General features: G+C 33.3%; 1 protein-coding gene across 1 annotated transcript in view; it reads left to right on the top strand.

The window, feature by feature from the left end:
* The window catches only part of NBEA (neurobeachin), a 776,021-nt gene that overhangs the window by 303,992 nt on the left and 459,006 nt on the right, over positions 1-13,023 (top strand). Inside the window, 3 exon segments of the mRNA XM_078147053.1 lie at positions 9,014-9,112; positions 9,114-9,166; positions 11,649-11,775. Of these exon segments, the coding sequence (XP_078003179.1) occupies positions 9,014-9,112; positions 9,114-9,166; positions 11,649-11,775 (279 nt within the window).

Below are 13,023 nucleotides of genomic sequence, written 5' to 3'. Positions count from 1 at the left end.
CCCTTGGATGTCTTCCATAATGATGACAAACTTGCCGTTGGCATATATATCTCTTTCTTTTAAGCCTTGCTTGATATTACTAAACAAAATCATCATATAAAGCTATCTCTTGTTAAAAACCGATTACATCTTTTTTAAGCCATAGAATTATAAAGTGATCATTTATTATTAATTACTTTTATGTCCTTGTTCAGGCTGTATGATATCATCAGATATTTTTCCATTTTCTAGCTCATTCAACAGATATTTGCCAAATAATGTTGAATGTACATCCAAGAGACTTTTCGAAATTGACTTACGTTTAGTGGTATCAGCAGTTTTCCTCACAACAGCCCTGTGGCATAGAGAGTATAGTATCATTATTCCCATCTTTTTCCTTTAGACCTGTGAGTTCATTGGTATAGGGAACTCTTTGTGAAGACCTTCTACCAAGGAAGATCAGCAACTTTACTGCATTGTATCTAGTGTTCTTTGCTGGACACTAAGTTGAATGACTTAACAAAGTTTTCCTGACTTGAGGCCAATTCTCTATATAGTATACCACATTGTCTTCCCATTTTACAAATGAGGAAACCAAGATTGAGACAAGTTAAGTGACTTGTTAAATCAAGATTTTAAAAAAAAAGTTTTCCAAGAGACTTATTAAATGATAGTTATATAGTGTTAACAAGATCCTATTTATTGCTCTTTTAAAATATATAATAAAAGATATTCTGATGAAACAGTTATAGAACAATATTGCTAAAATGTCTAAATGTTTGATATAGAAAATAAATTCTATAGGCTATAAGAAGAAAGGTATCAGTATTGATGAAATTTGTCATAAAATGTTTCATGACAGGTTGAAAGGAAGAACAGAATTCCAAGACATGAATGTTAGATGAGCATGGGGGAAGGTCAGGACACCACCCTGACAAATGTGACTTACATGTTGAGGAATCACATCAATGCAAACATTTGAAATAAAATCCTAGCAAAAAGATAGTAGCATTATATATAAAAATTCATTGTGGCTGTTATGATGATAATGATGATGATAATAATAATAGTAATAACACCGCATTAAGCACTTTATAATTATTATTTCATTGGTTCCTGATAGCAACCCTAGGAGATAGGTACTATTATTATCTTCATTTTACAGGCAATTAAACTGAAGCAAATGGAAGTGAAGTGGCTTGCCTAGGGTCTCACAGGTAGTGTCTGAGGCCAGATTTGAACCCAGGTCTTCTTGACTCCAAGTGTGGCACTCTATCTACTTTGCCACCTGGTTGACAATCAAGGGTGGTTCAGTATCATAAAAATAATCAACTTAATCATATTAAAAACAACATTTCCTAAGCCACTTGATTATGTCATAGATGCAGAAAAAGCCTTTGGCAGTATAACACTCATTTATTCTAAGTAAAAGAAACCTACACATAAGTATGGAAGGGCTATTTTAATATAAAAATGATATATCAGAAATAAAAAACTGGAATTGCTAGCAATAGGGGAAACACTAGAAGCTTTCCAATAAGTATCTGCCTAAAGTAAAATTGCTCCCATTCCCACTGTTGTTTGACATAGTCTTAGAAATGCTAGTGATAGCAATAAATCAAGAAATAAGTTAAAGGCATAACCATAGCCGAAAAATATAAAAAAAGTATAAAAGTATAAAATTGCTCACAACCTAGTTTACTTAGAAAACCCCACTGACTCAGCAGATAATCTTACTGAGATAATTGAAACCGTTAGTAAAGATATAAAATAAATCTACAAAAATAAACAGCTTTCTTATATTGTGATAAAAAATTTAGGAGAAAATAATAAAATATTCTTATACAAAATAACTACAAAGTACAAAAGATACCTGAGAGTTGACTACTCAGACACATTGAAACCTTGTGTTAAATGCATTTAAAAAAAAAAACAAGCAACTTAAAAAAATATAGACAAATAATTAGAGGAATATTCATTAATCCTGGTTGGATTTCATCAATATAATAAAATTTATGAAACTACTTAAGTTAATTTACAGAATAATGCTGTTAAAATAACAAAAGGATACTTTGTAAACAAGGGGAATATAATACAATTCCTTTGAATGAACAAAAGGTCTAAAATTTGAAGGGAAATATGGGAAAAAGTGGGAGTGAAGGAAGATTGTCTTCCAGGCCTCATTTTATTTATGAAGAAATAATCATCAAAACTATTGTAAACAGACCAAAAAATAAGAATCACTGACTGACTATATAAAGGCACATGAAAAGCAGTTGAATTCAGTAACTTAGTGTTCATTAACCTGAGAGCATAAATTACTTGTTGAAGAAACACCTATCATACAAAAACTACTGGAAAACAGTTCATAGGAAATTAAGTTTTAGACTTATGCTTTACACTTCATATCCTGAACATTAAAGTTCACATGATAAAAATAATAAGATGAGAGCCCTTTACATTTCCAGCCAGGGGAAAATTCTTTATTGAACAAGAGATAAAGTTGATTATAAAAGATAAAATTGATTATTTCTATTATATTAAATTGAAAGGCTTTTGCACAAAACAAAATCACTGCAACTAGGATAAGAAGAAAACTTGTCAATTGGAAAAGACATTTTTGCATCAATTTTCTGAAAAAGAGTCTGATATCAAAAGATTATAGCTGTAGGTCTGGAAGGTACTTTTCCTAGAGAAGCAGAATATTCTAAAAGTCTTAGTGCAGTTTTAAACTTTAATAAAATAGCTTCAGTAACTTAAAATTGCATTAGGACTTTTAGAATATCCTGTTTATAGGAACTTGATTAAATATATAAAACCAGATAATGTAGCCCCACCCCCTCAGCAGCTTTAGCAGCTAAAAATCCAGAATTGAAAAGTTCTCAACATCAGAGTCCTTGATACTGTCAGATTCTTCACCATCTGAAACAGATGTTTTATCAATGGAAATGACATTAAAGAAGTTGCAAAACCATCTGATTTGCTATTGCAACCTAAGGCTTGTGGAACCTTTCCATCTCACTTGTAGCTGAAACCCTCTGTGTCTTTGTCTCCCTCTATTATAATGTGAGCCCTTTGTGTACATGGTTTGTATTTCTTTATTATTTCTCCTGGATTTTTTGTATAGGTTCTTGTTCCTCATTCGTTGCCTTCTCACCTCTCTTTTTCAAAATGTCTCTTTCATCAAGGATCAGTGTAGGTGTCACTTCTTTTGTATAACCTCCTCTGTCCTCTCAGACTTCCTAGTCTTCTCTCATTCCTTAGATGTTCCTAGAGCATTTCCTCTAAATTTCTCCTTTCCCTCCATAACACTTTATCTTTTAATATACTTACCTGTGTACATGCTATTCTCCTGACTGTCCCACCTCCATGAAAATAGTTATTTCTTTGAGTCCAGAGAATGTATCTCTTTCCACATTTGTATGGTGCCTGTGCCCTGGGTGTTACATAGTCAGTGCTTTATAAGAATTGAATTGCAAAATAGCACTTGGATAGCCAGATCTGTTTAGGAAAATTCCTTGAAAATTCTGGTCATAACAACAGTTCATGGAGGAAAAAATTAGTCATTTCCTTATAGCTAGTGTTAATTATGAGAGGAGTGAAGCAAGTATTGAAAATTATCTTTGACAGCAAAAGGGTCATTTGAACTACTAACATAGTCACCAAAATGAGCACGTTGGAGATTCACAATAAACAGTTGTTCAATTATTTCACAGCATTTGAATGATGAATTTAGGCAGTAGTTTGATTTTAGACTAATCGTGAACATCATGATTACAGTTACTCTAAAAGAGCACTCTGTGATTAGAATTTTCCTTTATTTGGGAAAATGATGTGTTGAAACTGAATAATTTTTATGACCCTTTCTAGTTGTACTCATGTAAGATTTTTAAATACTTTTCTTATTCATTATTAAGTTTAATTTAAAGTTTGTATTTTCTTAATAGTAAATTAAGTTGAAAAATATCTGAAAATTATTGGTTAAATCTGGCTCATAACAGTGAATTTTCCTAAGACTATAGCTACTTACAAGTATTAGCTATTAACTATATTGATATTTGTAATCCTGTATAATTTAGAATTTAATCATGAATAAAAATCAAAGGACTAGGTTTGCTAATTATTATTTATTCATTGTTAAGCTTAATATAATATGAAATGCAGAACATTTTTTTCTCTGAGAATCATACCAGAGTTTCTAAGGAACTTTTGAAGATATTGAAACCCTTATTCAAGGAATTGGGTTTAAAATAAAAGTTTGGTATTAAATGCAAGTATCTGATGAAGGGTCTTTTTTTGTTTAATTTTTTTTTTTCATTTTTAATATTTAAAAAAAATTTCCCTAATTACATGTTAAAACAGTTTTCAAAGATTTTTTTAAAGTTTTGAGTTCCAAATTTTAGCCCTTCTTCCCTCCCATCCCCCCTCCTGAGATGGTAAGCAATCTGATATAGCTTGTACATGTGCAATCATGTAAAACATTTCCATATTCATCATTTTGTACAAGAATACTCAAATTTTTAAAAAGTGAAAAATAGCATGCTTCAGTCTTTATTCAGATAATATTAGTTCTTTTACTGGAGGCAGATAATATGCTTCATCATTAGTCTTTAGGGATTGTCTTAGAGCATTGTATTCCTGAGAATAGCTAAGTCGTTTACAGTTGATTGTGGTACAATATTGCTGTTACTGCGTGTAATATTCTCCTGGTTCTGCTTCCTTCACTTTGCATCAGTTCATGTAAGTCTTTTCAGGTTTTTCAGAAATCATCCAGCTTGTCATTTCTTATCGCACAATAATATTACATAACAATACATTTGACAAAAAATACTGGGAAAACTGGAAAACAGTATGGCAGAAACTAGGTACAGACTAACATCTGTATCGTATTATGAAGATAAGGTCAAAATGGGTATATGATTTACATATAAAGGGTGATACCATAAGCAAATTAGGAGAGGATGGAATAGTTTATTTGTATATTAGCTGTTCCCCAGTTGATGGGCATCCTCTCAATTTCAAATTCTTAGCCACCACGAAATGAGCTGCTATAAATATGTTTGTAGGAATAGGTTATTTTCCCCTGTTTTGATGTCTTTGCGATATAGACCTAGTGATGATATTGCTGGATCAAAGGGTATACAGAGTTTTATAGCTCTTTGGGCATAATTCCAAATGGTTGGATCAATGTACAACTCCACCAAGAATGCATTAGTGTCCCAGTTTTCCCACATCCACTCCAACATTTATCATTTTCCTTTTATGTCATATTCGCCAGTCTGACTCAGTTTAAGAAGTACTGATATAGAGAATTATAACTTTGATTTCTTCACCTGAAAAGTACCTGTTCATATTCTTTGACCATTTATCAATTGGGGAATGACTTGTACATTTTTATAAATTAGACTCAGTTCTCTATATATTTGAGAAATGAGACCTTTATCAGAGATATTTGTTACAAAATTTTTCCTCCAGTTTTCTGCTTTCTTTTTAATTTTGATCACATTGGTTTTGTTTGTGCAAAAACTTTTTAATTTTATGTAATCAAAATTAGCTGTTTTACATTTTGTAATGCTCTCTCTTTTTTCTTTGGACTTAAATTCTGCCCTCATCCATAGATCTGACAAATAAACTATTCCATGCTCTCCTAATTTGCTTATTGTATCACCTTTTATATGTAAATCATGTACCCCATTTTGACCTTATCTTGATATACAGTAAGAGATTTTGGTCTGTACCTAGTTTCTGTCACACTGTTTTCCAGTTTTCCCAGTATTTTTTGTCAAATAATGAGATTTTGTTCCAAAATCTCTGATCTTTGTGTTTATCATATTCTAGATTGCCATGGTCATTTATTATAATATAATGTATACCTAATCTATTCCACTGATCTGCCACTCTAACTCTTAGCCAGTACTACATTGTTTTCATAATTACCACTTTGTAATGCATTTTGAGATCTGGTCTGGCTAGACCACCTTCTCTCACATTTTTTTTTTCATTGATTCCCTTGATATCTTATATGTTTTGTTTTTTTCAGATGAATTTTGTTATTATTTTTTCTAGCTCTATAAAATAATTTTTGGTAGTTTGACTGGTGTGGCATTGAATAAATAGATTAATTTAGCTTGAATTGCCATTTTTATTATATTGGCTTGGCCTACCCATGAGCAATTAATCTTTTTCCAATTGTTTAGATCTGACTTTATTTGTGTGAAAAATATTTTGTAGTTGTGTTCATATAGTTGCTGGATTTGTCTTGACAGGTAGGTCCCCAAGTATTTTATATTGTCTAGTTATTTTAAATGGAATTATCTGTGTCTTGCTGCTGGGCTTTGCTGGTCATGTAAAGAAATGCTTATGATTTATATGGGTTTATTTTATATCCTACAACTTTGCTAAACTTAATTATTTCAAATAGTTTTTTTAGTTGATATTCTAGGATTCCCAAGTATACCATTGTATTATCTACAAAGAGTGGTAATTTTGTTTCCTTATTGCCTATTCTGATTCCTTCAATTTCTGTTTCTTCTCTTATTGCTATAGCTGGTATTTCTAGTACAATATTGAATAATAGAGGTAATGATGGGCATCCTTGCTTCACACCTGATCTCATTGGGAAGGCTTCTAGCTTATTGTCCCCATTACAGATAATTCTTGCTAATTGTTTTAGGTAAATATTACTTATTGTTTTAAGGAAAGCTTCCTTTATTCCTGTTCTCTAGTGTTTTTTAATAGAAATAGATGTATTTTGTTAAAGGCTTTTTCTGCATCTATTGAGATAGTCATATGATTTTTGTTTATTTTGTTATTGATATGGTCAGTTATGCTGATGATTTTCCTAATATTGAACCAGCCCTGCATTCCTGGTATAAATACCACCTGGTGATAGTATATGATTCTTGTGATATATTGCTGTAATTCCTTTCTAGTATAGAAGTCTTTTATGTTATAATAACATGTCTATTTTTGAATGAAAAACTAAATGCTAAGTGCCTTTGTTTAGAAAATAAAGGAGCTAGTTTAGTTAGTCAATCAGTAGACATTTATATAAGTGCTTGCTATGGGCCAGGCACTGTGCTAAGCACTGGAGAGACAAAGAAATGCAAAAGATAGTCACTGTTTAAAGGGGGCTCACAATCTAATGGGGGAAATAATATGCAAACAACTGTACAAACAAGATATGTGCAGAAATAATAAAAAATAATCAACAGAAGGAAGATACTAGAATTAAGGATTGGGAAAGACCTCTTGTAGAAGGTGGTGGAGGTGATACGGGAAGGCATTGCATGCATGATGACCAATCAATCAGTGAAAATGACTGCAATTGAGAAATGGAATATCTTGTTTGAGGAACAGAAAGAAAGCCGTTGTTGAAGGAAGAAAGGATGGATAGCAAGAAAGAATGATTTAATAAATGTCTACTGCATGACAGAGGTTACTTGCTAAGTGCTTTACGTATATTATTTCACAGTAACCCTGCAAGGTAGATGCCATTTTACAATTGAGGAAAGTGAGGCAGACAGAAGTTAAGTGATTTTTTCAGGGTCACAGAGCCCTTAAAGTCCGAGGCTGGATTTGTAATCAGGTCTTCCTGATTCTAGGTCAGCATTCAATCCACTATGCTACTTATCTCCCTAGGAGAATATGTTTTGGAGTGTGGAGTGTACAGTATAAGAAAACTGGAAAGGGGAGGAGAAAGGGCTTGTTTTTGAAGGGGTTTGAATGCCTCACTATTTTCTCTTATCCTGGAAGTGAAAGTGAGCCACTATAGTTTATATAGAAGATGGGGCGACGTGGCTGGATATATATTTTAGGAAAATCACTTTGTTAGTTGAGTAGAGGATCGAGGGAATGGAGAGAAACTTGTGGCAGGGAGACACACCCAACAGGCCATAGCAGGAGTCCAGAGATGAGGGCCTGCACTAGGGTTGTGGTAATATCAGAGGAGAAAGGTGCCTTTTTTTGAGAAATGTTGCAAAGGTGAAGTGTGCAGGCCTTGGCAACAGATTGGATATGGAGAGTGAGTAAGTAGTTAAGGATGGCACTTATGTTGTGAGCCTACAGAGGATATCTACCGCCGGGAGGAAAGTGATGATTTCGATAGTAATTACAAAGTTTGGAAGGGGAGAAGGTTTGAGGAAGAAGATGAGGAGTTTGGACTTTTTGAGTTTAAGATGTCTGCAGGACATCCAGTTTGACATATCTGAAAAGAATTTGGAAACTGGAGAGTGGAAGTCAGGAGAGAGGATAGGGCTGACTAATAGATTTGGGAATCATTAGCATAGTGATTACAATTGAAACCATGGGAACAGATGAAATCACAGAATGAAATAGTATAGAGAGAAAAGAGCATGTGACACACATATTAGTGGTCACGAACTGGATAAAGATCCAGCAAAGGAGACTGGAAAGGAATGGTCAAATAAGTAGGAGTAGAAGTAGGAGAGAGAAAAGAAGGGGATCGAGGGCAGCAGAGAAGTTAAGTAGTAAGATGAGGATTGAGAAAAGGCCGTTAGATTTGCTAGTTAAAAGGTTGTTAGTAACCCTTGGACAGAGAGCCCATAAATGAAAAGTAAGTAGGAGCTGCTTATTTTGGTCTTCGATTTATGCATCTGTTTTGGCTCATTAAAAATAAATCTTTTCCTTGAAATAAAAAGCTTGTTTTTTTTTATTGTGGTTTTATGCATTATGGGGGAGAATATTTTGTGTAGACTTATTAGGAAAATCCCTATATTAATAGCTAAGAATTTGCTACTTTAAGCATACATTTCTCCAGTATCTGTAGATTTGTTTTTAAAAGTTACATGACTTTTTCCCCCAAAGATTTGAAAATTCCATATACTACACATATAATTTCCTCATGGAACTTATAATAAACTAACCATATTTCCTTAGTTATAGCACCCTTAACATTCTACTTATCATACAGGTAGCTTCACAAATTTGAAAACAAGCTATTTTGATGTATTATCATGTCCGCATGTAGAACTTAAATCCAATGTAAATTGCATCATTGTTTCTTTCTTTGTAGGAGTGTTGTGGTGCCTGTGAAGAAGGCTCCTCCTGGTAGTCTGGCTGTTACCACTGTAGGAGCTGCTACTGCTGGAAGTGGGCTGCCTGCAGGCAGTACCTAATATATTTGCTGCTACTGGAGCTACACCAAAAAGTATGATTAATACAACAGGTATTGTCCTTAAATATTTTTGTGACCCCTCATCTTTTGCTTTCTGTTTTCTTTCTTCCTTTTCTTCTTTTTTGATGTGTACAAGTAAACACCTTGAATAATTAAAGACTCTTTTGACTTTTCTGGGAGTCAAAGTTAATAGTATTGGGGGGGGCAGATTTGCTTGCAGTTTTAGAATCCTTTGCTTACTATTTTAAAGTCCATGCTTGCATTTTTTTCCTCCACTCCCCATTTATCTCTCAGAACAGTGACTGCCATTTACTTTCAAAGGGAAATCTACATACTGAAAGATATATAGGGTGCAAAAGCAATTGAGAATTTGAACCTTTAAGACAGCATTATGTAAACGGGGAATTAGATCAGGAAGTTATACTATACCATTAATCAGCACCCTAACTCCTTTCACTGATAGAAAATGGCTTTGAGATTATATATCTATATATCCATGTGAATATGGATATATAATTCAATCATACTGTCTCTGCTAAGTCCCATAAGGAAAGCCAATATTGTCTTAAGGTCCCTGGCAATATACCCAGAGGATACATTCCAGCCTAGATCAAAAAAATTGATGAAGTGCATGTTAACAAGAATAGCCCTTATTTGGCATTGAATTAATTTATAATCTGAGATTATGTTGCTGTCCAGGTCATTGGCTTCCTTTTCCAAAAGATTCTTTATCACAGAAAATTCCACAGCGTGAATTTTTTAAAGCCCTACTGAAGTTAACTTTTTTTTTTTTTAATTTCCAGGAATGTTCCTGTTGATGCTTAGTTCAAATAAATCCTTACCCAAATCTTTGTGATTCCCTTTTAGGTATTTATACAACGCAAGATGATCTCTGCCTTTCCTTCCCTGACTATAGTAGCCTTCTCTTCTCCAAACTGTATAGCCTTAAACTTTTCCATCTATCTTCATTATTTAGACCCTTCCCATTTTGATTAATTTTGTGCTTTCTGTATCTTGTTTATCATCCTACCTTTGAGTCTGACAAACCATCCACAACACATTTATGGGACTAGTTACAGGAGAAAGTGCTCCTAATTTTATCAAGCTTAATTATATCCACAATTTAGCTTTGACCTGACATAAAAGAACAATTTGTCAGTTAGGGTTTATCTATTTTGTAAAGGTTTTTGTTTGTTTGTTTGTTTGTTTTAAACATCTAGCTTGTCTGAAGATTTGATTGAAAGCCTTCTTTCCCTTCAATTTCTTATCCTTTCCCCCCCACTCTTCTCATTGTAAAAAAGAACACATTAAAATATCATGTACTAAAAACATTTACCCGTATGGGTCCTTTAAAATATAACATGATATTAAGGAAAATTATGTATGTATTCCATAGTACTGATTTAGGTAACAGTTACTTTTGTCTGTGATCTTCATTGAGAGACAGGTCATATAACAAATTATTTCCTCCTTTTGTGGGCCTCATGAAAGACAAATCCTGATGTTTCTATGAAGTTAGTTTCTCTTTCAAGAAATGAATAAGAGATACAGTGGTTGCATTGGAATAAAGATTTGGAGTTAGATTGGACCTTAAAGATTATCCAATCCAAGGCCTTCATTTTACAGATGAGGAAGCTGAGGCCCAGAGAGGTTAAGTGACTTGCCCTGTAGGTGGCAGAGTTAGATTTAAACCCAGGGATTTTAACTCTTAAGTCCAGCATTTTGTCCACAATACTTCTCTATCTCTTCAGTTACAGTCACTGTAGAATATCTGCTGAGGTCAGTTTTAGATATAGTCTTTAAGAACAAATTGAATATTTCCACTCTTCTCTGGTTCAGTTGCCAGATATCATCTTTAAAGATGCAGTACAAAGCAGTTTTTTTTTTTTTGGAAAATGCTATATGATTTGATAATAAGAAGAGACACTAGATGTCCCTCAACTCCACTTCTATTTACTATGCTTCTATAGTATATCATTAACAACTGTTCTAAAATAATGAAAACATGTAAGAGTATTTTAAAATCTTAGAAAGATTTAACCAAATATACTGTAACTTAAACAAGTGAATTCTCAATATGATTTTTTGTGGCTGCAGAGTAGAAAATTTAGACCTAGAAATTTAATTAAAAGATTAAAAAAATACTTTATAACATAGCAACAAAAGTAGGGGAATTTCCTGGTTCTGAATTTGCATTGTTTTGAAAGTTTTTTTTATCAGTCTCATTTTATGCTGAAGTTTATTTTCATCTGTTGTGTTTCATTTTATGTTAAAATATATCCCATTTTGTAACATTTGTTTTTGCTAGACAGATATGTAAAACAGTTGAATTGTTAGTGCAGCAAATGCTGTTTAAATTATAAAGAATTATGAAGCGTACTAATTGTTTTTAAACAGTACTGTACTGTTTTGTTTAGAAATTGAGATAATTTTTTCAAAACCAGAAAAGAAAGCTTTAAAACTAAGCGTTGTTCTGTTAAATCTACAACTAACTTTATTTTTAAGACTGAAAGTAGTATTGTTTTGGAAACAGGTGCAGTGGATTCAGGGTCATCTTCATCCTCATCCTCCTCTAGTTTTGTGAATGGTGCTACCAGCAAAAACCTTCCAGCTGTACAAACTGTGGCTCCAATGCCAGAGGATTCAGCTGAAAATATGAGGTATGAAAGGCAGAAGCCTCATTTTTTACCACTTACCTAATCTTACTTCAGTACTTAATCTTAATTCATTTAGTCTCCCATGTTTGCAAATATGGGGCTGTTTTTGATACTTCCTTCTCTTTATCACCTGGATAAGCTTGGGAAGTCCCATAACCTTCCAGTGCTAAAACTTCCTCATCTAGAGCGAATTGGACTAGATGACCTCTGAATTTGCCATATATTTCTAGTTATATGATCATCATCACCCTTACATCTTCTACCTAATAAATTATTGTGTTGATACCATCTCCAAAGCATCTCTGGAATCTCTCCCCCGTTTTCTCTTTTCCTACTATCATTTCACATGAACAGATATTCATTACGAGTCTAAAATATTGTAATAACCTCTTTACAGGTATTCCTGCTTCCATTATTTTGTCCTCCAAGCCATCCTAGATACCTCTGCCATAATAGTCTTGTTTATCCATAGATGTAATCATGTTGCTTTTTTACTTAAAGGTATTTATGGGCTCCCTGTTGCCTCCCAAGTAAAATACAAGGTCCTTTGCTGTTATTCAAGACCTCTACCATCTGTCACCATTCTACTTTCTTACCCTTATTTCCCATTAATCCTCTCTAGAACCACTACATGCCACTCAGATTGGATAGTTCTTTGCCTCAGGACAAGAATGATGTTCTCTTAACTTTGCCCCTTTCTTCAAACTATTTCCAGTGCCTCAAATACCCTTCTCCCTCCTTCTTTGCCTACTGAACCCATCCTTGTAATCCCGTCTGAAATCCCATCTCCTCTAGGAAACCTTCCCAGTTCCTGCCAGGAAGTAACAATGTTGCTTCTTAGACAGATATTATCTAAAGCTTTGTTTTGTAACTTTTTGTATATTTTCCACATAATGTATATCATAGCTAACTCTGTGTCTTAAATCAGTATTAGACTATACTGTAAGTTCCTAAGAGCAGAGAATCATATCTTATCTAAATTTTGTACCTTGTCTATTGACTAGCACAGTGGGTTACAAAAAGGTGAATGCTAAATGTTTGATATGTTGTTGACATAAGTTACAGATAACCTTTATGCATGAACTGCCATTTCTAAATTGTTTACTTCTTTTTTTAATTGTTTACTTCTTAAAAACTAACATCTTACTGTCTTACTTATTTCTATGTTAGCTAGAGCTCTTTTATTTTGCTTGTTTCTTAGCGCTAATGGGACAAATATAAAAGGAAGTTACGTGCATGAAGGAAAAACAG

The sequence above is a fragment of the Phascolarctos cinereus genome, unplaced genomic scaffold (genome assembly GCF_003287225.1).
Source record: "Phascolarctos cinereus isolate Bilbo 61053 unplaced genomic scaffold, phaCin_HiC Scaffold_726;HRSCAF=1367, whole genome shotgun sequence".
Lineage (NCBI taxonomy): Eukaryota > Metazoa > Chordata > Mammalia > Diprotodontia > Phascolarctidae > Phascolarctos > Phascolarctos cinereus.
This window is presented reverse-complemented; position numbering and strand designations above follow the sequence as displayed.